The sequence below is a fragment of the Periplaneta americana genome, chromosome 4, assembly GCF_040183065.1.
Source record: "Periplaneta americana isolate PAMFEO1 chromosome 4, P.americana_PAMFEO1_priV1, whole genome shotgun sequence".
Taxonomy (NCBI): domain Eukaryota; kingdom Metazoa; phylum Arthropoda; class Insecta; order Blattodea; family Blattidae; genus Periplaneta; species Periplaneta americana.
The window spans coordinates 62,162,008-62,189,068 of NC_091120.1; the positions used below are offsets into that span (position 1 = coordinate 62,162,008).

At 34.1% G+C, this 27,061-nt stretch overlaps 1 protein-coding gene and 1 long non-coding RNA gene across 5 annotated transcripts in view; one reads left to right on the plus strand and one right to left on the minus strand.

Moving 5' to 3' along the window:
• Positions 1-27,061, plus strand: part of LOC138697839 (atrial natriuretic peptide receptor 1-like) — a 2,249,689-nt gene that overhangs the window by 1,063,872 nt on the left and 1,158,756 nt on the right. Inside the window, exons 3-4 of one of the 3 annotated variants that reach the window (XM_069823400.1) lie at positions 18,881-19,273; positions 26,742-26,774. The exons of 1 other annotated variant lie outside the window; for it this stretch is intronic. In XM_069823400.1, coding sequence (XP_069679501.1) covers positions 18,881-19,273; positions 26,742-26,774 — 426 coding nt within the window. The remainder of the gene's footprint in view (positions 1-18,880; positions 19,274-26,741; positions 26,775-27,061) is intronic. One more of the 3 variants, XM_069823401.1, reaches the window with a different exon arrangement.
• Positions 19,187-27,061, minus strand: part of LOC138697842 (uncharacterized) — a 434,418-nt gene continuing 426,543 nt past the window's right edge. For both annotated transcript variants that reach the window (XR_011331625.1, XR_011331624.1), the window contains one exon: positions 19,187-19,324. This is a non-coding gene — a long non-coding RNA (uncharacterized lncRNA). The remainder of the gene's footprint in view (positions 19,325-27,061) is intronic.

Genomic DNA, 27,061 nt, shown 5'->3' on the forward strand with positions numbered 1-27,061 from the left:
AATACTCTATAAATTTTGCAGAACTTGGAACACCACATAGTCTTAAATTGTTCTTCAGGTACTACAGACGTGGACAAATTATTAGCAAAATTGAGGTTTCTTATAGTATAATTTTACAAAATTTGAATTTCCAATTTCGACTACAGTTGACATTTTTACATATTTCTGAGTACTATATCATAAAAATGTCAACAGTAGTCTAAATTTAAAAGTCAAATTTTGTAAATATTGAATCAAACGCAAACTTACTAGGCACTTGGTCAGTAATTGAGACTCGTTCAGACATGGTTTCTTGTAAATAGCTCTCTTAATCTATCACAAAATATTTCAATATCCGGTAATTTCATCACTGTAGAATTTTGTTATTCTAGGTTTAATCTGTAATTCAGTAAATACAAAAATATTCTTTGTTCTTAACTTCTGTGATAAAATGTCTAGCTTTCATTAATCAGGTAATCTTGTCGTACCGGTACTTTAATTTTTATTGTAATTGTAATAGTAAATGTAACAATTAATTGTAATTTTATTGTTCATATTATAGTTGTAATCCTCTGGTAGAGGGGCAGATGCCTGACGGCCTTATCTCTACCAGGTTAAATAAATAAATACTAAATATTAATACTAAAACTATGTCACAAAAATTGTAAATTTTGCTAATAATTTGTCCACGTCTGTATTATAGCACAACACAATATTTACAATGTCGACATAGTAAAATTTAATAGAAAACCTAATAGAGGAGTCAATACATTTTAAACATATCTAGAACACTAACTGGCTATTTCGGAAGGTCTCAGAATTAGTGCCGTGAATTGACTTTTTCGCCATTTTGTCGATCGAGCAACAAAAAATATGTTACACACGTGTGGTGGTTTGTACATCCAAAAGCGATACATGACAGCGGTATTTTGTGGTGATGTCACATTCATTACGTATATTGGACATCTATGTATATTGCATGTATTGGAGAAATCTTTGTAGCTAACACGATTTTTTCCAGCTTTAAAGATGGTGGTTCTTGGCTGTTGGATTGTAAAATTGAAATATTTAAAATATGTGTAAGACCAGTCTTAATGTAGCTACGACATAGAAACACGAACAGAAACATAAAAAACTGAGGAATAAATTGATAACAACAGAAACAAGAATACTTCGAAGCATCACAGTCTATACATTTTACGAGAAACGGAAAAATAGAGAGATTAGAAATAAATTTGTAATTCAAAGAGTAGTGATTTTGGCAAGAGTAAGCCGCAAATGATAGAGGATCATGTTCTAAAGATGTCCAATGATCGCTTTTCAAATATCATCATCGCAAATAAACCAGAAACCCCAGGCCCTTTGGAACGACTTCCAAAATGCTGGCAGTAAAGTTTGTTACTTGCCTCACAGTGAGTCAGCATCGTTGAAGATGTCAGGAATTCTTACTAAACTACGAGGGATAAGGAAAGAAATATATTTTCAAAGTGTTATGGTTATTTAATAATTTTGGGACCTTCATATGTGTACCAAATTATTCAGGAAACCACTGAGACGTGGTAACGTCTTGCATCAATACTGTGATATTGCAGATGCCTTAGTTTTGTCGTAGGTAGTTCTTTTAACGAGATGATAAATTTTCTTATCTCTCTGTTGCTACCATGTTACAACTTTTTAGTTCCTGCCCCTTTTAAAATACACAGAATTTCAGATTCAAGGGAATATTGCAGCGCAGGTGTAGCAGTGGTTAAATTAGAGTTGGAGTAACAGACGTTCTCGTAGAAGACCTAGGCTTACTTCATGACTTCTTTTTCACTACAAATTTATTAGTGCTTTCTGTGAAATATAATTATTTTTCTCACGTACAACATATTCTGTACACATTACAAATTTCCTGCAATCCGAAGAGAATGCAAACACGGAATGTGGCAGGAAGTTTTAGTGCGATAGCGTTGCTCTTAAGCCTTCTAAATCCGAGCGTCATTAAAACGTTAATCCTCTAAACCTCGGTTCCCTAATTTTCTTCATTCCATGATTCAAAACTTACTACTGGAAAAAGTGACGATAAATTCAAAGTAGGCTAGGAAGTTACACTTGTTTTCACTGTATCATTGGGTAGTTCCTTGTGTTGATTGAATGAAAGTACTCTCTCTGAAAATGTAAATATATCGTTGCCAAAGTTGGCAAAAATTACTTTCTTCGTCTTTCTAACTACAATTTCTCCTCCTTTCTGTACAATATTTCCTTTCTCTCAAGTACGTTTTCTCCTCTTTTCTTAACTATAATTTCTCCTATCTCAACTATAATTTTTTTTCTCAACTGCAATTTCTCTTCTTCTTTCAATTATTTCATCTTCTTTCGCAATTATATCTTCTCCTTCTTTCTTAACTATACTTTCTTTTCCTTTTCAATTGTACTTTCACCTTTAAATATCTCGTTGCTTAGTTCTCCTCTTTGTCTCGAAATTGTCACATGTATTATTGCGAGCTTACACTTCAAAGCAGTGGTCGTCAGCACTCGCTGAAATGGAAAAAGGGTATTCGGTGCAACATCATATGCGCCGTAGTGCAGCAGGCAGAGAGGTAGAGAGCAGCTACGGTGCACCATAGTGCAGTCTCTTATCCGCGAGTAAGAAACGCTAGCCCGAGGATGCTTTGTGCTGACGACCCCTGCTTCAAAGGAATGTAAAATGTTCAATAAATTTCGCAAAGATATGACAAAGATACAAACACAACTGCGTGTGTTTCAAATGTTATTAACGGGACTTTATAAAAAAAAAATAAACAGTATATTAGTAATGTAATTAATTATTCAGTCAGATTTTAAACTATACTTCAGACTTCCAATGCATGCTAAGGAAGGGCACTGGCTGAAATCTTGTTCTTGTAGTCACAACTGTAAATTACTCCCTCTAAGATCTATATCAGGATCAAATGCCCTTACAAGCAACTACAGTAGCGTGCAAATTAATCCGAACACGATATATTTTTACATTTTCTGTCATTGTTGGCCTCACAGCTGCTCATACCTCTTTAATTGACATCTGTAGTACGTTTAATTCCATTGTTGAAGGTCTGTCGTTATTATTTTTTTTTATAATATGTGCCATTTTGCCTGTCGTTTTGTACTTATAAGCATTTCAGTTGTGTTGAAGACTTAATACTGCAATCCTGTGTACATTCTGTCGTCTTCACAAATGGAAACAACTCCACGAAAACGGTCTAAAATTATAACATTAGCAGAGCATTCTTCTATGGCACAGAGGAAAATTGCTGCAGAATGTCACATCGGTTTGGCTACTGTTAATTCGATCATAAAACGATACAGGGAGACTGGAACCATCACACCCCAGAAAAAAGGAAACTGTGGCCGGAAAAGGAAGACTTCACCTGCAGATGGTCGTTTAATTGTCAGGAAAAGTAAATTAAATCCTAGACTAACTGCGGTCGACTTAACCCGCGAGTTAATGGCTACCACTGGGGCGAATATTCACGTCACAACAGTGCGGCGTAGGTTTTTGGAAGCTGGAAGAAGGGCTCGTAAACCTATTAAGAAGCAACTGCTAACCCCTGTTATGTGCAAAAGACGCTTAATGTGGGCAAAATTACATAAACACTGGACAGTGAATGACTGGAAGAATGTACTTTTTTCCGATGAGTCTCATTTCGATGTCCACGGCCACCGTGTTTCTTACGTATGGAAATGATCCGAAAAAGTAACAGCAGCTCATCTCCGACAAGCACCCAAATACCCCCCTAAAGTAATGTTTTGGGGTTTTTTACACATGAAGGGCCTGGAGCATTAATACCTATCAAGGGAATGATGAATTCTGACAAATATATTCACTTATTGGAAACCAGAATCGTACCCCAGCTGCAAAAATCATTTCCGGATGGCAGAGGTGTGTTCCAACAAGACCTGGCACCATGCCATTCGTCTCGAAAAACTACAGAATTCTTCAACAAGAAGAATATTCAGGTACTCCCCTGGCCAGGCAACTCACCCGACATCAACCCCATTGAGAACTTGTGGTCAATTTGCAAAAGAAGAATGCAAAAAATGGATTGTTCTACAAAGGAGAAGATGATTTCTGCCCTCATTGGGGTATGGTTTCGCGATGAAGAAATGAATATTTGTGGGAAATTAGTGGAATCCATGCCAAATCGTCTCAGAGCTGTTATTAGGAACAAGGGAGGCCACATAGATTACCGAGGTATGCCTTAGATCCTTTTTTTATCCCGTTTGAGTGTTTTTTGCATAAGCAATTACGTTGTTCGGATTAATTTGCACGCTACTGTACAAATAAAGAAATTCAACTTGGTCCAACAGCGGCTTGGTCAATCTGCTGGAAGATTCACACTACTTAAGGGAATTGAAATTCTTCTTCGTGCATATCCTATGGGAGTTTTTGTGGAGTCGTTATTAGGTTTTGCTAAAGCACTTGGGCTCTTTCTTGCCATTTTTATTAAATAGTCCATTGTTACTATATCATCCTCCCGTCTCTAAGCAGTTTAATTATCTTGTAATGTAGACTTCTCCACTAGGTAACTCGATTATTTTCTAGCGGGATAGTTTTGTAATTATATTAACAGAATATACTTATTAAATATTTAATTAATTTGCAAGAAAACCGTCAATTTTATTTTAAAACTGCAAAGGTATAAATAATCATTCCTTATCCCTTTCTCTAATGATAAACGTAAAAATGAGAATCATATGGGTAGAACTTATCGATTAAAAGTGTTAAGATTTAGGGTAGAGATTGGAACGATATATCGGTTTTTACGAAATACCGATATTTTAGTTTCGATATATCGATATCGAAATTTTGATTCAATATATCGTATAATATATGAGTTGTCTGATATATTAAATTTTTTTTGTGCGATTATCATTATCAACAACAAAATCCATACTAGAGAACTCTGATAATTCCTAAGAGATGGCTCTAATGAAGGTTGACAGTTACATAATTGTGCAACCTTGAAATATCAAATACAATCAATACCTTGCTCTAATTGGCTGGACTGGAATTCGAATTCAAACTGTTTAATATGCAGCACCAAATACAAAATACAGCGTGTGCGAACGTGAGACAGACGGGAGGTTTATCTACTACTGTTTTAATATTATTAATATTCCCCAAGGCAGGAGCAATTCCAACCCTCAAAAGGGTCTCAAAATTTGTATTTCTGTATTCTGAAAAGGAATAAGAAACAAGGATTTAATACCGATGTGACATTTGTTTACGGCAATGAATTCTATGCACAACTTAGTACTGACATTGTGTTTTCTTACAATATCTTTTAGTGCATAAAAATTCTATCCTATCATCATCACCATTGTTGTTTGGAATATTGGAGTGTAACTATAACTTGCAATGGGAACTTACTATAGAAGGATTGTATCAAGTCAACTGTGAAGTTTGTTAAAACTTGTAACATTCTAAGTACGATTTACTTACATTTAAAAGTAATTACAAGTTCTGTTTACTTGATTTTGTTAGGTAGAAAAGAGCATTATAATATGTGTTCTGGATTGAATCCTTAATAAAATTAGAATAATTGAATCGTGTTCCAGTGTCAAATACTCAACCATGTAGAGTTCACTTAACTCTTTTCCAATATATCATTTAAGCTCACCTTATCTCCACTATAGTATTTTGATTTAGGTTAGGCCCTACATCATTATAGTATTGAAAATGTATTATTTATTGTTACAGTTTTACATTAAATGCTTTTGACTGTTATGATGTTAATTTCAGTGGTAAAAAGGAATATTAAAATTTCAGTAATTTTATTGTAATACAGTAAGTTAAATGTACACCTAAAAATGAAATTTGCTTACGGAATAGCGATATTATCGATAATCGTTCGATATATGGATGTATTTTTTGCAATATATATCGATTATCGAGATTAGGTTTGCAATATGAATATATCGGTATTTAATTTAGGGGACAATTATAATTTTTTTCCATCCAAGGAATAAGCTCGTAAAATATGCATAACTTTATTACTTTCATCCTGTATAAAAACCAAATAACGAGATTCATCCTCGGTAGTCGAGTGATTATTACGTCATTAGACTCGCTGTTTCTAGCGTTCAATCCCGCAGAGACGATGGATTTATAAGGACCGAAGAAATGATTATCACTGACTTGATAAAAACAACATATTTTACATGAAATAAAAACAGTAGACATATTTCATGTAACCGCGCATTCCACTTCAGACGTATTTAATTCCCGAATTCAACGTGAGCGTGAAATGGCTGGCAAATATTGCCTGGAACTGTGGAACGGAAACAGGATTCTTTTGCGAGCTATAAATGGAAGACAAACGGGAAAAAGAGCTTAAACGTTCCTCCTGGAGGAAGCAGATGATGAAAAATAGAGAAATAACAGAAAATACGTGTCGAGGCTTAGAATCAGTGCTCGACTTGGAGATACTGAGAGAAAGTGGAATTCAAAAATCTTCATCATATCTCCCTTATAACAGGGGTAAATATTAGAGCACTATGTCGTATAGGCTCTTCATCGTCCACGTTAATTAGCTAGGAAAGCAAAGGCGGAAATCCTTGCATGATGGGGAGACGGTGGCTGTTATGAAGTTGTCAGTCTTTGCGCGCACAAGTATTTGGCACCACTGTTATCAGTAGGGCTAAGAATTGTATGCCGTTACATTGCGCTTCATGCGCCTCTAACTTTAGGTAGTGGTGGTATGGTGGTGGTGGTGGTGATGGTGGTGGTGGTGGTGGTTTGCCTGGCAGAGTTAAGGCCATGAGGCCTTCTCTTCCACTCAACCAGGTTTCAATAATACAAATACATGAGATACAAAATTTGATTGCAAAACAACACAAAAGAAAATAACTTAGAAATTACATAAAATATAGTAGGAAATTACAATAGACAAGATCAGTTACATAATATAAAATTACAAATGGTCAAGATCAGTTACATAATATATAAAATAAAGTAGAAAATTACACATAATCAAAATTAGTTACGTAACATAAGGGGAAAACACACACACACACACACACACACACACACACACACACACACACACACACACACACACACAAACACACAATATATAAGATCTACTTTACTACTAATTTACTTGAGATATATTATTCAGTTAATATACTAATTGGAGAATACACTAATTGTACGTAATTGCGTTGGAATGGGGGATTTCAGTGTGTTTCGATCAGTAGTGAAGTTAGTTGATCGGTTACTTTACGACTGAGGCAACAGTCAATGTCTTGTAAAGAAGAATAATAGTAAGATCCCGAGGACGAAATTTGTGACATAATTCCAAATCAGGAAATTTGTAATAATGATACAGATATTTAAATAAATAATACTTACTTACTTACTTACTTACTTACTTACAAATGGCTTTTAAGGAACCCGAAGGTTCATTGCCGCCCTCACATAAGCCCTCCAGCGGTACCTATCCTGTGCAAGATTAATCCAGTCTCTATCATCATACCCCACCTCCCTCAAGTCCATTTTAATATTATCTTCCCATCTACGTCTCGGCCTCCCTAAAGGTCTTTTTCCCTCCGGTCTCCCAACTAACACTCTATATGCATTTCTGGTTTCGCCCATACGTGCTACATGCCCTGCCCATCTCAAACGTCTGGATTTAATGTTCCTAATTATGTCAGGTGAAGAATACAATGCGTGCAGTTCTATGTTGTGTAACTTTCTCCATTCTCCTGTAACTTCATCCCGCTTAGCCCCAAATATTTTCCTAAGCACCTTATTCTCAAACACCCTGGTAAAATATTTCAAATATGTCAACATTTTCTGCAGAAGTGGAACGAAATTTCTCTAGATACGAGACTGTTTTTTATAGCAATAGGCAATCATTCTGCTTTGAAAATTTGAAAATGTGGTTTGTTATTCACTGCAACAATATATGAAATGAAAAATTGTGTAAAACAGAAGCGTAATACACTATCATATTAACATAGTGAAATAATAAGGCTGACACGTCTTGTCAATGTTTTAGACAGATAATAGCACGTAGTCAGTGATATTGTGACGAAACTGAATAGTTGGAACACGAAATAGGAAAAAAAAAATATAGCAAATAAAATGCAAAAAAATACTGGATAAATATTATGGATATTTGGCTCTATGTAAAATTTGTGACAATATAAAATAAGGTAATTTATTAATAATGATACAGATTTTGAGATAGTTATTCTTGTGTAAAATATTTCAAATATGTCCTCATTGTTTCTGCGGAAGTGGAACGAAGTTCTTCTAGATGTAAGGCTGTGTTTTCTAGCAACATGTAATCATTCTCCTTTGAAAATATGGAACTGGGGTTTGCTATTCACTGCAACAATACATGAAATGAAAAATTATGTAAAACAAAAACGTAATACACCATCATATTAACATAGTTAAGTATAAAAGCTGATACTTGTAAATGTTATATTAGGTGTATTTTCTACGGACAGAAAATACTGCAGTTTTTCTTTAACAAAGAAAATAATGTCTTAAATGTTTCTTTAGCAGATAGTGTGTTTCGAAGTCAAAGGAGTGGCTTTCAACCACCCAAATGAGGACTAACTTACCGTGATGATAAGCATGAGTTGAAACGAACGAAAGATACTGCTTTAACTCACCCCAACTCTGAGACGTACTCAAAGTCAGAGGCGTACGAAGCGCACTGGTAGTATATATTTCTCAGGCCTATTTATTAGTATCATTCATAGGCAATTTCATTTCTCATTTGAGAAAGACGTTTCGTTTTAAATCATCTCTCTTCTACTTTATAACGAGTGTTAGATCATGTAACCCTGTTAGACTTTTAAATATCTCTTCGCCGACGATCTTCCAATTCTCTAAGATTCATTTTAAATCACATACTTATATGTATAATAATAGCGTTTCAGTAGAAATAGTCTATAAATATTAGTTTTAAAATTTCTCTACTTTCCCGCCATGAATTGATAAATAATTGTAGTCATATGTTCAAAATGATATCAATGTCAGATTAATTAATCATAAGTTCCGTAATTTTACTCGAATCCAGTAACTTTCGGACGAAAATTTCGGTCTTAAATAAGGTCTATCAGGATTGCTTAACCCTCTGCAGCATAGTGGTTATTCAGAAGAACCACCAGTTTCTTTCTTTCTAAATTTTATGGCACAGATACTCCACCAAGGAACCACCTCTTCAGTATACATAGAGGTGCCATCTATGTTTTGAAATTGTGTGCAGAATTAAAATGTCGAAAAAAATTGATCGAAGCTTTGCTATGATCCATGAAATGAAAAACATAAAAAATTAATTTGTGCTGCAAAGGGTTAAAAAAATAATGATCCTTTTTTGAGATAGTGTAATAACTAAACTTAAATTTTCTCTGCAAAAATTAATACCTACAAAATTGCACCTTCAACTGAAAACTTCATAAAACTAATTCGTAAACTTTTAGAAAATTAACTTATTAGCTACACGAATTAATTTTCGAAATTATCGTAACCATATTTGTTGTGGAAAAGAGCGATGGAATAGAACGCAAATAAACAGGGTGAAACGTGGAAGAACTTGAGAATGGACGAAAATAATGCTCCTTACGCTTCGAGAGAGGCTCTTCTCCTTCCCTTCGCTTCGCAAATCCACTTTCCCCATCGCAAATAATTTAGAAGTCCAGCAAGACTTATTGTTAGAAGTCAACGAACTAGAGAAAAGAACTACAGTAAATTGCTGTGTTTATACGTGGTGTTATCTATGTAATTGTCAAATACCGAAATAAAATCTTCATTACCAACATCTTTTCTGACAATTCTTTAAACTTACTGAATATATTCGAGTAGGTAATGTAACATATTTCTTGCATTCATAATTATTATATTCTTACGTTGCTTCATATTTCGGGTTTTGTCAGTTATGTTTGTAACCATGATATCATTTCTGTCTCTGATGACAAAAGGAAATGTTTGATTAATAATTATATTTGTATGAAACACCCCATTTCTCACTTTGTCAGTCATATTCGCTACCTCCTCCTTCTGTTAAGACAAGTAAGAGAGAATCTTTGCTGTTACCCTCTCACTAATTATACAATGAAAAATGTATTTAGTGTTACGCTTTGCTCTGGATTATGCAAAAGCTGTGAAGCAGTGTAAGTTAATCACATCCGTTATTTATTGTACTGGGTGTGTATAAAGTTACGCTCGATTTCTACTCATGTAAGCATACCTCGTGTACAATAATTAGTTTTATTAGTAGGCTATTATTTTCTTTTATTTTGTGGCGCTCTTGACTGTGAGTAGAATCACTGTGTCATGGCTATGGTTATGGTTCGTTTCAGGTATCCATGGAGTTGAAACGAATAAATAGGTTTAATTGTAATTCTTGCTTAAAAACCGGACGTAACTTTTTACACACTCGTTATACCAGAGCTGATACAATTGCATTTGTAGGCTATCTCCTTTCACGAGAAGAAAGAGGCAATTAGAGCTCTTTTATTTGATGAGAATTGGTCCGTTACAATTCTTATGTAACCAATCTCACACGGGCGTTCGAAGAGCTTAATTTAATAACGTTTGTTTCCACGGGCATAATACTAACCGGATTCACGCTGCTGTTGAAAGAGAAGATTTCTTGATAATATTGCTTACATTGTTAGTCTCTTAATAGGGCCTATTCTAAACATTCCTCAATTTACAGTTATTGTAATTTGGAGCTAGAAGTATTTTTGTCTTGTTCCCTTTAAACTTCGTTCCTTTTTTAAGAGTTTGAATCTCATTAGTCATATTTGAGAAAACGCAACAGAAATATTGTACCAAACTCTAAAAACATGAAGGTGATATTTCAGTCGTCAAGATTATCCTGCTCAGTGCTTGGAAAGGAACTGACTTAAAATTATTACTTTGAGTAGTGATAAAGAGAACAGGTGACAAAGTACCAACCTGTGAGATTTTTATGTATTCTAAACAAGCGAGTTGGAAATAAATTTTACATGTCTGAGCAGTGTTCTGTTTCTTGACGAAAATTCGTCATATTTTATTGTCACTTTTATATGGCCTTGATAGTGTCAAAAATTAAGTCCAAACTTACATTCATTAAATTAAATAGTTCATACTTTTTAGCGGTGATAAAGAATTAGTAACCAAGAAATATGATCAAATGATTCAGGAGGGAAAATTATGATACAAAACTCCGAAAGAATATGACTATTCAGGATAAGAATTGCTTAATCTGATAATTAAAATATAAATGGATTTAATGGGAGATTCAGGTTACATACATACATGCATAGTGTTCTACCCAAGGGCAAGTCTTTCACTGCAAACCCAGCTTTATCCAGTCTTTCCTATTGTCTACCTTCCTCTTTGTCTCCATATATATTAATGTCGTCTATCATCTAATATCTTATTCTGCCACGAACATTTCTACCGTTCACCATTCCTTCCAGTGCATCCTCCAGTAGGTACTTTTTTCCCCAACCAGTCACCCAGCTAATTCATTTTCCTCTTTCTAATCAGTTTCAGCATCATTCTTTCTTCATCCACTCTTTCCAACACATCGTTTCTGTTAATTTCACACTCTCCATCCTTTTCGATATCCACATTTCAAATCCTTCTATTCACTTCTATTCACTTCATCGTAATGTCCATGCTTCTGCCCCATACAATGCTACACTGCATACAAAGCACTTCACTAGTCTCTTCCTTAGTTCTTTATCCTGGGATCCGCAGAAGACGCTCCTTTTTCTATTAAAAGCTTCGTTTGTCATTGATATCCTCCTTTTTGACATATTGGTAGCAACTCATGTTACTGCTTATAGTACACCCCAAGTATTTGAAGCTGTCCACTTGCTCTACTCTGATTTTATATGGAATTTCCACGCTCTCATGCCTGTATCGAGTGGAGGTGGGGTCTTTGGGCGTGATCACACAGATTACATTGGTTCATGCACTAACCATACAGCGGATTTTCGGTCTTTATACTGAACGTTAGATGTATATCAGTTGCTGAGAGGTCAATGAACTCATTGCTACGTTTCCTCCGTACGCCAAGAGGCGCGACATCTTATTGCTGTGTAGGGACCGAAAATCCGCTGTCTGCTAATAACACTGATATTTGGCTGTGGCTCATAGTGTGATTACAGAAGGCATTTGAAATTATGTAACCTTTGTTTCACTAAGGACCCCGGAATATGTGCTTATACTCGGTGCGAGGGAAAACGTAAGCTTAATTGATATAAAAAAAAATGAAACAGCTTTTAACTGTAATTGGAGATGAAATTAAACGTAACTCTGATAGAATTAATATTTTGTCAGCCAACAGAGTAATTTCTTCCTATTCTTAACTTCTTCACATATTTTGAAAATTTTATAGAAAATGCACTAAAATTACTTCCTTTTCTTTTCTGATTTACAAAATAATACTATGTTGTTGAACCATATGAAACAACGAAGAATGCAATTTAATTACTGATCTATGTCACTGTTTGATTGTAAATGTGTCATTCTGTTGCTTCAGCTGAATAAGACAATACTCTAAGTTTTCTCCGAAATGTAAAGGCTCCCGACCTTATCCTGCTTTACTCCTTCATGTGTGTATTTTCATATCATCATCCTTCTGTGATATTGATGTAGTGCATGTAGTTGGGTTAATAGACTATATCGACTCACATTATGGAGATATGAATCGTTTAATCCAATTTAGTAAATGCAAAGAGGTAATTACGTACTACATCAGTGTTGCTTCTATTCAGCTAAAGCGGCATTGTTACTGCTCTCTGTTTAACCACCTAGCAGTTGTCATTAAATGTTGTTAAATTGCAAACTGTATATCATGGCAACAAGATCGTATATCATTATTGTTGTTCCGAATTTCTTTCAGATCTACATCTTGTTGATAAAGAGAACAACAAATTAATGTATGAAAGAATTCGATTAGTTAAGAAATTTTTTAATATTTATATATTTATATTTCGTCTTTTTCATAGAACCATTATGCAGAAGTAAATCGGGATTATTATACAGAATGTCCCATTTATCTTGTGCACCGATTATAACTTTTTTGTTTGAATAGATATTGGAATTTTTGTTTTTGACAGTTATGTTAGAACGAGGGGTTAACATGAGTGTAGAGATTTCGTGCATGTAACTACATTATGGTACAGGATACACGTGACGTCATCAATTTTTCAAATAGCACTACATACTTTAATCATGTTACATTGATTACACACATTAAGACGAGTTCAAAAATGTACCATAATGTCAGCTTTCCAATTAATAACAACAACAAAATGCAAAATGAATGCTATCAAAATGTGCCGTTTGTTGTGATGCCCCATTCATCTTGTGCATTAACTTACACAAAACGAAAGACGACTGACGTCCGTACACGTCATGTGTTGTGTGTTTGCTGTCTTAACATGTAAACAAACCACAACAACTGTCGACGCCACAATCCACGTACAATGGCCTGCACGTTTTCCTGACCTGTCGCCACTCGATTTCTTCCTGTGGGGAACTGTAAAGAACAGTGTGTACCAGAACATTCTGACAACATCAGACGACATGCAGCAACGTATTCGACAGGCTTTTGTGTCCATTCAGCCAGCAACATACCGGGCAGTCCTACGGTCTTTCGGGGAACGCCTTCGAATGTACATTAATGTGAATGGTCACCATTTGGAACATCATCTGTGACTCTCAAAGCATAACATTATCACATTTAAAGAAGTTTTTATTTCGTTTTGTTGTTATTGATGCAATGATCTTCAGTGACTCGCTTATTTATGTTACACGTTACCATAAATACAAATACAGTTCGGAAATATATTGATTGCACCTTGTATGTGAACAATTATTAAAAAAAAGTACCACATTCAACGTATTACACATTCTCATCTAACAATCACCAGATGACCATTTTCTGTTAGTTTTATATTTAAGGGGAGAGGATGGTATTTTTGATGAAAAATGACTAAATTTTCAAAAAAAAAATCTTTAAAATACGCTGTGATATGTGTGGATCGCCATTTTTAAACTTCTTGCATTATGGATTTTTAAATCACTCGCCCACTTTTATTGTTGTTTTCAAAAAAATGTTTTTCCTTTAAAATACCCTTTGATATATGTGGAATGCATTGCATAACATTTTGTGGGTATTTGTGCCCTTATCGGATGTTGAGACGCCATTTTTAAACTTCCTGCGCTATGGATTTTTAAATCACACGCCCGCTTTTATCGGTTTCCAGTAACTTCATTTTTTTTGCTACATTGCCAGACAAAATGGATATAATTTCTGAACTATTAAAGATGCATGCAAGAAATTTGGAACACACATTCTTTAGACTATTAGGAAACTTTTCTCTGTAACAGAATTTTGTTAATTGATTTCATTTTAAAAATACGTCCGTTTATTTGCAAGAAAGGAAATCAGAAAATTGTTACTAAATTTTAATTGTTCATTTTACAAACGTAGGGACTTATATCAAAATTCTGTTACAGACAGTTTGTAGAAAAAATACATTGCAAAAACTGTTTGAATCTATTTTTAAAAACGGTTTAGATATATCCGTTTTAGTACAAATCTGCATTGGGTATATTTTTTTCAAATTCGGGCCCCCAAATAATTTCATTTTTCAAAATATTTTTATTTGGTTGAGTTGCCACAGCTATGAGCTCTCTACATACAAAAAATTAATAACTTGTATGAAATAGGAAAATAAGTTTTAAAAAATACCATCCTCTCCCCTTAAGTAGGCCTACAGAAAGTGTTACTCGTATTAGGTATGGGAAAGATTGTCAGAAATAACAATAATTGTGAGCGCTCTATAGTACCGAATCAATTACATGAAATAATAACAACTTAATAATTGGCTTAAATTGAGTTACCCAAAATCTTACACACCCGATATGACCATAGATGCTAAAGCGTGTATAAATAAATGCACTAAAATGGCGAATCCTCTGACACATGTCGCCAAACTAGGTCTTGATATCACCAATTCTATCAACAACAGTTAACCGAGCCGGTGTTAAAGCGTCGTTAAGTGACCAAACTAAAAAATAGGCTGAATTTTATTAAGAAATTCATAATTTTGAGTGTAAAGTTGCTTACTAAACCTACTGTACTTGGTAGATCATGGCTATGATTGATGATTTAAGTTACACTCTTTTAGAGAACAATATCTTAGTATACAGATCTGCTTATGGATATTAAGAAATTTAATTGATTGCAGACTTTAAGTATTGTGGTTATGTGACATGAAATGCTGTTACTAGCAAAGAGACAATTACATGTGAAACTCGCTTTTCTGAAGTGCTCGCGTGACAGAAATGCCAATATGGGTTACAGACATCCTCTGTGAGGAAACAAAAGCTCATGGTGGCTGAGCGACAGTATCTATACTTCATCTCTCTCCGACTTCGTCACATTCAATTACTGGATGGTCGATTAACGGATTTGTTTTAGAGAATGAGAAATGTGAGCTGGGCTTATTTGTGATTCAACACACACTTTGTTTTTGTTTAATTATTTCCTTGATTCTAAATTACAGACATTCACATCATTGACGTTTATTGCGTTTTGTTAATTTCAGATGAAAATATACGACTATTTCATTCTGGACTATTCGATGGAGATAATAAAGGAACAGTGAATTTATACAGAGTGAACAGTAAGTAATGCAATCAATTTCAGAGGGTTATTCTTTGAGATATTTCAGACAAAAAAAGGTTTAATGCAATTTCACTCGGTCTTTCTTTCTTTTCAAAATAAAAATTGTTTTATTTTTAAACATCTCGTAGCGTGTGTTGGAAAAGCTACTCATTTAATTTCCAATATGCTCAACCAGTTTAAGAGAGCACTGTATTATGATAATAAATGACTGAAACAATTTAAGTTTTGTCCTTTAAATGTGCAGAAATTTTGTCCAAACAAATGTAACTTTTTATTTTGAAAAATAATTTTAAAATATTACATTTGTTCTGATTAAATTTCTGCATATTTAAAGGACAAAACTAAAATTCGTTCAATAATTTATTATCGCAATACACTGCTCTCTTAAATTGAACAAGCATACACACATACATACATACATGCATGCATACATACATACATACATACATACATATACATACATACAAGCCATCGGCGTAGCTCGTCGGCTAAGGCGTTTGCCAGCCAATCCGGAGTTTCGTTCGGGCGCGGGTTCGATTCCCGCTTGGGCTGATTATTTGGTTGGGTTTTTCCGAAGGTTTCCTCAACCATAAGGCAAATGCCAGGTAATCTATGGCGAATCCTCGGCCACATCTCGCCAAATATCATCTCGCTATCACCAATCCCACCGACGCTAAATAACCTCGTAGTTGATACAGCGTCGTTAAATAACCAATAAAAATAAAAATAAAAAATGCATGCATGCATGCATGCATACATACATACATACATACATACATACATACATACATACATACATACATACGTGTTCTGTCCATGGGCAGGTCTTTCACTGCAAGCCCACCTTGCTCCAATCTATCCTATTTTCTGCTTTCCTCTTAGTCTCCGCATATTATGATCGACATATCTTAATGTCGTCTATCATCTGATATCTTCTTCTGTCCCTAATTCTTCTCCCGTTCACCATTTCTTCCAGTGCATCTTTCAGTAGGCATTTTCTTCTCAGCCAGCGACTCGACCTATTCCTTTACCTCTTTCTGATTAGTTTTAGCATCATTCTTTCTTCACCCGCTCTTTCCAATACAACTGCATTTCTTATTCTGCCTGTCCACTTTACACGCTTCATTATTCTCCATATCCTCATTTCAAATGCTTCTATTCGTTACTCTCCATTTCGTCTGGAAATTAAATCAATGGCTTTCCCAAAACACGCCATGGAATAAAAGAGATTTTATTGGGGAAAGGATGCGAAAACAAGCAACATTTTATTAAACTATTTTGTTTGAAATATCTCAAAGAAAAAACCCTTGAAATTAGTGATATACTTACGGTTCACTCTGTATATGTTGCATATACCAGATGAAAAATTAAGTGGAAATATTAGTAATAATTGAAACAGAAGGTAATATAGTAATTAAGCAGGCTTAATATTCTGGTATTATAATTTTGTGCTATCACATATTTCGATCATTTATTATCATTAACGTGAATTTAAACAAATTACTTATCCTATTTTCCAATACTAATTATCCTTAGTTCATATGTAGCCTAGAAGTACCAGCTTACATGAGAACAAATATAAAAAATTAAGATGCATTCTATGCTCTGAATTTGTGAGTTTTCTTAATGACAGCTACGAAGCAAATCATTGCCAGCCACTGTGAAAAATTGATAGCTTATACTCAATGTTTTCGTATTCCTCAAAATATTCAAATTCACGAACTCACTGGGGTATCAGAGAATAAGCTTAACTGTAAGTCTTGTAAGTATTTCATAAGTTACTATGTGAATTTATTTGAATTATTACGTTTGCACACAAATTTAGTTTTTAAGCTAATCTTGAGTGATGTGAATACTGAATTGTTATAAATGATTTACGATTTTAATATGTTTAAAGACAAATATAAATATAAAAAATAAATGTTAATATTATATTAAATGATTACATAACTTTTAATCCATATTTAAATTTCAAACTAGCCTAAATATTTGAAAAACCACTAAAAAACTATTTTTGTTTTAACTCTTAAATTGACCACGTATACTATAGGATACTTGCAAAAATTTAAATAAAATGGCAAAAAAGACATTTGTAAACGATATTTTAGCAAAATTGCATAATAATATAAAATATTGTGTTAGTTTTTTTTTTTTTCGAAAATGACCATGCATTTCATGGTCTGCCATAAGACAAAGCATACTAATCAAGGAATAAAATATACAGTTGATCACTATTCAACAGTGTTCATTAATTTTAAATTTTATAAAATGAAATAAAATACAATAAACAATCACAACAGTTGTGTAAACACGTGTACTTGTCAAGCTTCTTTAATTTGGAATATGTATGATAAGTCTTTCTTGTGTTAAATTTTAACGTACCTTGTTAACATGTTTCGACCTATTTTGGGTCATCTTCAGAACTGGTCGTTGTTGGTGTTGGCGCCTCTTGTTTCCTGTGTGGGTGCGTTCGTAGTGTAGAGTCAAAGAGTATGTATTTTGAAATTGTCTTTAATTGTTAAAATCAGACATGTTACAGGGATTACATTCCCATCATAGTGATGACAGAGACTGTAATAAAATATTTAAAATTACTAACTACAATAATTACTTAATATCCTTTGTTAATATTAAAATACAGTATGTTAGAAATTACAATTGTTATCAGATTTTGGTGAGTATAAGGACAGGAATGAAACATCATTTTTGAAGAGTGCCCTTAAACTTTTGTTAGAAACCGTATAGTAATAATAATAATAATAATAATAATAATAATAATAATAATAATAATAATAATAATGATAATGATAATAATAATAATAATACGTAAACCGACAAATTAATATACCTACCCTATAAATAACTAGTCCACATCTGTGGAGTAACGGTCAACGCGTCTGGCCGCGAAACCAGGTGGTCCGGGTTCGAATCCCGGGACAAGTTACCTGGTTGAGGTTTTTTCAGGGGTTTTCCCTCAACCCAATACGAACAAATGCTGGGTAACTTTCGGTGCTGGACCCCGGACTCATTTCACCGGCATTATCACCTTCATTTCATTCAGACACTAAATAACCTAGATGTTGATACAGCGTCGTAAAATAACCCAATAAAATAAAAAAAATATAAATGACTAAAATTTGGGTATAATTTGAAAATTATGAAAAATCATGCATTTTAAATACAGAAATTTACAGCGTGGGCTTATTTTCTGATCCCCCTCTCAGATGCTTTCTTGGGCCCCGTGTGCGACTATGTGATAGCCCCGGTGGCGCGGTATGCCGGTGTGTGGGGGATCCCGGTCATAACGGCCGGTGCCCAGGCGGAAGCTTTCAGACACAAATCGTTGTACCCGACCCTGACGCGAATGATGGGCTCTTTCCGTCTCGTGGGCGAGGCTCTTCGGCACATCCTGCACGTGTTCGGCTGGCACGTGACGGGGTTGCTGTACCACAACCACGGAGTGGCTTCGCCCCGCGGCAACTCCATGTGCCATTTCATCCTCGGGGCCGTGTTCACGGCCCTCAACCAGACTCCAGCACACCGCAGCTTCAACGAAGACACGGCCTCTCCTCAGGAATACCGGGACCTCCTGATGCTGGTGTCCAGGAGTGCGCGGAGTAAGTGTCCTTCCTATCTTTTATAGCACCTTGTTTAGTTTTTGCAGCAACCTGAAGCATGTGAAACGCAAGTAAGACATTCAAAATCCTTTCTAATGCTCTAGAAGATTCTAGCAACTCTCTTAAGACATTTATAAATACTGTAGTATACCGTAAAGTTTAAGAGAACTTAAACACTACGCCATTGGCTCTTGTCAACTTATCTCTTTTTAATTACAAGTCGTTTTACATTTTTAAACCTTGCAAGTTGTAAATCGATGGATATCCTTTCAGAAAGATATCTGTGGAGGAGACATATTTTAAGACGTCGTCGTCCGAGTTTTTTATCAGGTGTCTCGGAAATAATTACTGTATTGCCATAATACACTATCTACTCAAAAAGTAATTGGGCACTGTTTTTGCCCCTTTAGAACCTCATGGTACAACCTCTTGTTGCTATAACAGCAGCCACTCTCTCAGGTATGCTCTCCACTAGTTTGTGTAGGATATCCACTGGAATGCGTCGCCATTCCTCTTGCAACATGGCACTCAGTTGGACAATGGAAGCTGGCCCCATGTTTCGGCGGCTACTATGCAATGGCATGCAGATAATAATGTCACCGGTTGGACTAGCCTTCACGGAGTCCTGATCTCAATCCCATTGAGCACCTTTGAGACGATTTGGACCGGCGATTGAGGTCTCGGGAAATGCGGCCAACTTCCATTGAGTGGCATGTTGCAAGAGGAATGGCGACGCATTCCAGTGGATGAAATGATTAGCCTAAAAAAAAAAATCCTACACAAACTAGTGGAGAGCATGCCTGATAGAGTGGCTACTGTTACGACAACAAGAAGTGGTACCACGAAGTTCTAAAGGGGCAAAAAACAGTGTCCAATTACTTTTTGATAGATAGTGTATGTTGCCAAGAGTTGATATCACAATGATTGGAGATCACTTAACGTTTTAACTTTAAATAAATGTATTTTCTTTTCGCAATACTTCAGAGCGGGATGCACCGTATGAATTTTTGAAAATATAATCTATGGTAACACGTACGTTGTCCCTTAATTTTATTGAAGGAAATAAGTATATTTAAAGATCACATACTTCGAAGTTCGGCTAAAAAATACAATTATTTATAAATAAAAGTTCAACGTCGGTGTTACAAACCTTCAGAGTTGCCAGAAGAAAAAAGCATTTTAAGAATAACGATTCAGGATCGAAAACGCTAAGGTTGGGAGATAACCCGTACATACTATCAGTTCCAGTTTAGGGAAACCCTCTAGCACGTTTGCATATAAGGATGCTTATCACTAAATGGGTAATAACACTTCCAATATTCATAAGATTTCATTGGTATCTATCGTTGTGACGCTAGTGCTTTTACATTGGATGTTCAGGAGGCAATACAGTCCTGTGGATTTTGTGCCGATCTTGTAGTAAAGTTTAGTTTGACGATATACCTATAACCTAATATGTACGCAAAAGGATTTTCCTGGCTCCTTGTAGATTAGTTATCACATGTCACAACTCGGAGCCAATACATTTTAGAACATGCTTTCCTACTTATCTACCCTAGAATTGCTTCTTATGGTTCTAAAAACCTGTAACCTGGGCACTCAAAGATGTACAGATTGACTAAAAAATTATGATCCGCTGTTTAGGAAATACTTTTATGGATAATTTTGAGCGAAAAATTGTCATATGAACATAGTACGATGATTAATATTTGAGGACCATATTTAATCCCCTTGAATCCGGTATAATATTAATTAGAATGTTATGACTATTATCATTGTTAAGTTTTGAAACTTTTATTTACAACGTATTCCTTGTGTCGAAAGTTACGTTTAATGTAGTGGGATTCATTCACTTTCATCATTTACCTCAATACCTTTTAGTCTGAAATAAATTTTAAATGTAGACTAATACTTATAGCATGTCACTGGAATGAATACTGTGTTACCCCGAGAAGTGTGTTATTTCAATCAAAATTTAAAATTATGTCAAAGCTCTCAGAATAATAAATCACATCTCTCCACAACTCAGGCATACACAAGAATGAAAACATACAATAATTTCTGGAAATAATAAATCTCACTTACGGCAGCGAAGCTTGGACAGTTTATTAGAAATTATGACGAACGCTATCTGTGGAAATGAGGTTTTTGAGAAAAATAGACTATAGCCTTTCAGACCGCAGGAAGTGCAAAAATACAGGTGCATTTTGTTCCCATGTTTAAATAAGAAAGCGCCTTGAAATCTACCACGGCTAAAACTTCGCTATAGGGTAAAGTTTGGTAATATTGTGATACTAATAATATCATGATAGTACTTTTTAGAGAATTTTTTTACACTTTTACTGAGCGAGAGAAGGATCGGTTTTGTGTAGAAACTTGTCCACGAACATTCCCTTAATACGTTTACGCAAAAACCCATCTTCCTCTCGCTCAGTAAAAGTGTAAAAATTCTCAAAAAGAACTGTCACAATATTATTAGTATCACAATATTACCAACTTTACCCCATATCTCTATAATTACCTCTGGGTCGATCCTGTAGGAGAGTTAGGAGAATGAAACGGTTAAGTAGACTTATTTCATGTTATGGCGATGATAATGATGATTATAATAAAAATTATCACAATACTGTACAAAGAAAATGAGGTATTTTGAACTTACAGACTCACAATACGACTAGGAAAATATAGCGGTTTATGAAAAAGTAGTTTCCGATGAAGTTGTAATTAATTTCGTGATACTGTATTCATTATAAGATATCACTAAATTATAAGAAAGACAATTGTCAATCTAATATATTAAACTAACATAGCATACGTAGCAAAAGAATTCTTTGTTACAGTAGCATTGTGTAGTTCGTATATAGACAATTGAGAAGAAATCCAAACACTTTTACTTTATAAATCACTATGCGGTTTCGAACCAAGCGTTATAAATTTCCTTTATTTCAGTAATACCTCTCATAAGTGACGATAAATGTAGAATATGTGATTTATGTGTCCGTCAGTATCTTTCTTCTGTATGAATTTCCTAGAGACAATTATTTTCTCATGGGGTTATTTTCACTTTTCTTCAATAATTATGTTGTTTCCTACAAAGCTTGAATTGTTTTTAAAAGTTTGTCAAAGAAATTATGGGAGAAAATTCGATAATTAATTTACTATTTTTTGTTCAGTACCGGTATTTCGTGAAGTGTTTGCGTTAGTCTAAATGTCCCGTTATTCTAGAGCAATGGGTGTGATTTTGAATAATATTGTCTTTGTTTTTATTTTAAAGTAAAGTTTCTGTATGATAATACCTTTGTTTGTAGCTTCTTATAGTTTTTTTTGTATTTTGTGGTTGCAAACAAAATGTATGCTTTCAGTGTATGTTTACTGTGCTCCTATTGATGAAAATTATACATATGTTCTAATGTCGTTTTTATGTTAAATGTAATTATTACAGATCTCATTTGATGATCGGTGAATATATCTTGTAGAGTGTAGTGGATATACTTAATCCAAATATATATATATATATATATATATATATATATATATATATATATATATATATATATATATATATTCAAATATTCTAAATTTGTGTTATTCTTAAAATGTATTAAATTAGTTGGGTAGAGATATTTTTTTTTTTCTGTTTGAAGCAGACATTGACATGATTTTTTATTATTCTTTAAATACAACATAGGCCTGAATTTTGTTTTCAACTCGTTCCCTATTACCTTAATCATGAATAACAAACATACAAGCATATGCGGACATAAAATTGAATTTAACCTTTTAAATTCTGTAAATTATAGCGGAATTTTATTGGTGGCAGAGTTATTTCTTAATGAAACTATATAATACGAAATGTAATTATTTTCATATTACAATTCTTATAAAAATGTTTGAGAACAGTATTAATTTTGTTGTATTATGTAACATTATTATTGTTCTGAAACATTATCCTTTTCTAACTACAACAGGGGATAGAAGTTAATGAATTAATAAACGTTGCTTTATTATGAAAGTTAATAGTCGAAGGAATTATTAAAATTATTAAAAATGCTATTTTGAATTTTACTTACAAAGCTTCAAAAATAATTTTGGAAATGTTAATTAAAAAATCTAACATATGCCGCACGATTAGTTTTGCTTTTCGGGCAGTATCGAATGAATATATTTGACAAGTTGCAATCTGTGTACAGAACTGAATATAAATGTGCACTTGACAAAGCTTATAACTATATCGAGAAAATGTGTGAATATGAATGATTTTGGGAAAATAAATCTAAAATGTTGATACTTATCGCGAAGGAATTTTAAGGGGACAAGGTAGTCTAGGTGTTTTCATAGTGCGCAATGCCGATTTTAAGTGATTATTTCTCCGAAAGTATAAAAGGAGTTATTTAAAAATTTTTACATTTTACTCTACATGCTTTTAGGATTAGTTTGGTGGATAGTTTGTTATATTAACTGCTATAATTAAATTTTAAAAAAAATTTATCCAAAATGAGAGAAGAAAAAACTTGTCAAATTCATGCACCTTTCTCTTGAAAACTGGTTAATGCACATGGCTAAAATTTTTCATACACATTTGTAATATACTTATCTACGTTCACTATCAAAATTATATATCTAGTTCGATATTATCAATTTAAAAAAATAATATACTTTTATAAAAATTCTACCCAGAAAAACCTGAAATTTTCAACACAGAAATATATGTAAATCTTGTAATACATATTATATCAATGTAAAAGTACTACCTTTAACTCATTATATGATGTACAATGAGCGAGCAAAATTTCAGCTCTGTAACACTAATATGTCTGAGATAATAGGTACATATAAAAATGCTGTTTTAAGAAAACCCCGTTTAAAAATTAACATCAATTTCTGACTTACTTACAAATCTACACTAATTATAATATTACCACTACTATTTAGGCTTACATAATTACTGTTAATTTACGAAACTATCACTACTGTTATTTACATCCTGCACAACCTTTCCACTTTCACATTTCAGTGAAGGGGCGTGGCACTGCTGATTTAATGAGACGCTCGCGTCAATTAAAAACTGTTTTTTTAGACACAACGCAACATCATAAAACTATATATATATATATATATATATATATATATTATATATATTCTTGATCAGGAAAATTCAGAGAATTTATTTCTGTTAAAAATAAAAAATTCAATTTTTTTTTGTGATTCTGAGTACCTTGTCCCCTTAAGTTAATTTAACAGAATTTGAAAATAAATATACTTAATCTACATAAGAATTAATTATTATTAGATTTCTTTGGCTGTGGCACAACCAAAAAAGTCGTTAAAATAATTTAGAGGGATGCCTTATTTCATTCTTACAAAATTATTTATCTTATTTCGAAATCCTTTCTGGTTTAATCCATAGTTGTTTCAAAATCAAACGAGTAATATTTCTATATATGTATGAAATAGGGTATTCTTGCACACGATTGTAAATAAGAAAAGAGGGACAGATGCAGTACGCAGTCTTCCACAGGTTTGGCGTCATGTCTTTGACATGACAAGAGACTTAAATTTAAATCTGTAATGTCAAAATCTCCTATATTAAAGATACTTTATATAAAGTTTGTTGTTGCTATTAATCTTCGAATACTCCAGTATTTCGTTTAATCAATAATAATAATAATAATAATAATAATAATAATAATAATAATAACTCTAAAATAATTATCAATTTAAACATGGTTCATATGAGGACTATATTCTTGATCAAAATAGATACGAAATTAATTATTATTTTGAAATAAACTGTTCGAATTTGTGATATAAATTTATTATTGAATTTTTTTATTTTTCATTCATTCACACTATTCTACTTAAGGGCAGGTGTTTCACTGCAAATTCAGCATTCTCCAGTCTCCTATTTTCTGCCTTCCTTTTTGTCTCTTCATATGACCAATACATCTTAATGTCGTCTATCATCTGATATCTTCTTCTGCCCCGAACTCTTTTCCCGTTCACCATTCCTTCCAGTACATCCTTCAGAAGGCAGTTTCTTCTCAACCAGTTAGTCAACAATTTCCTTTTTCTCTTTCTGACCAGTTTCAGGATCATTCTTTCTTCATCCACTCTTTCCAACACAGCTTCGTTTCTTACTCTGTCTGTCCATTTCACACGCTCCATCCTTCTCCATATCCACATTTCAAATGCTTCTATTCGCTTCTCTTCACTTCGTCGTAATGTCCATGCTTCTGCCCAATGGAATGCTACACTGCACCCAAAGCACTTCACTAGTCTCTTCCTTAGTCTTTCTCCAGCGATCCGCAGAAGATGCTCCTTTTTCTACTAAAAGCTAGCTTTACCATTGCTATTCTCCTTTCGACTTCTTGGCAGCAGCTCATGTTACTGCTTCCTTACACCCCAAGTATTTGAAGCTTTTCACTTGCTCTACTGCCTCATTTAGAATTCGCAAGTTTGCCTTCTTTACTTTTCTTCCTGCGACTATGGCCTTTGTCTTGTTTGCATTTATCTCCATTCCATACTGCTCACAGCTGTCATTTAGCTCCAGTAGCATATCCCTTAGTATCATCTCCTCTTCTGCCAACAACGCCGTATCATCGGCAAACCTTATAGACTTTATTCTTCTTCCTCCTACTATCACTCCTCCTATGTTCTGAAAACAGTTCTTCACTAAATCTTCCAAGTAGTTTTTGAAAAGTGTAGGTGATAAAGGGCATCCATGTCGTACTTCGCTCCCTATTTCCCTTCCTTCAGGCATTTCTTCTCCCTTCCTAACTTTGACTCGTTGTGTCATATAAAGGTTACTGAACAACCTCCTCTCTTTCCAGTGCACTCCAATTTTCTTTAGGATCCCCATCAGTTTATTCCAATCCACTCTGTCAAGCGCATTTTTTAGGTTCAAAAACACTTTATACACTTCATTATTCTTCTCTAGGTATCTTTCGCCGATTGTTCGTAGCAGTCCAATTGCAGCTCTCGTACCTCTTCCTTCCTGAAGCCTAACTGGTCTTCCAACTGTTCTTCCATCATAGAATATAAACATCGATTCAGTATTCGCAGAAGAATTTTCGCCCAATGTGATATCAGGCTGATAGTCCTGAACTCCCTACATTTCTTGGCATTATTTTTCTTCGGTATTGGCAGAAACACTATCTCCGTAAAATCTTCAGGACAGTCGCCATTCTCATATATTTCATTGCATAATGATATGATTTTTATTTATTTTTATTTAATCGCCCTACAAAACTTCAAATTGAATGCAACTCAAAAATGAGAAAATCAAATGAGATCTACTATGTTCATTGTGTGTAGAGTATTTGTTAATGTGAATGAATTTCGTGATGACGCATGATTCTGTGTCGCACGTGTATTTAATTTGTTGTATGTGTTGTTATAATATCCTAAGCTGCCGTGTGTTAAACAAGCTGCACGAATTAGTGTCCTGCTTTCTTGCTTTTCTCCCCAGGTCGTGCCACATTGGCTCCCAATAACCCGTGTGGTAAGTGTGGATCCGCATACTACATTTGCTAACTATTGCCTGTTAAATTATAGAAACCAAATCACCAGTGATAACTAATCAGCATGCTAGATAATATATTGTTTGTAATGCGAAAGTAATGCTTGTAAGATTCAATAAGTGGTGAATCTCAAACGGTTCAATACTGAAGCCCAGACAAAGTAATTAGAAACCAATTGTAATGACCAAATGAGAACGACTGCTGTTAATTAAAGACTGTTCAAAGCTTCCTCCTGAATACAATAATGGGGTACTGGTCGTACTGATGG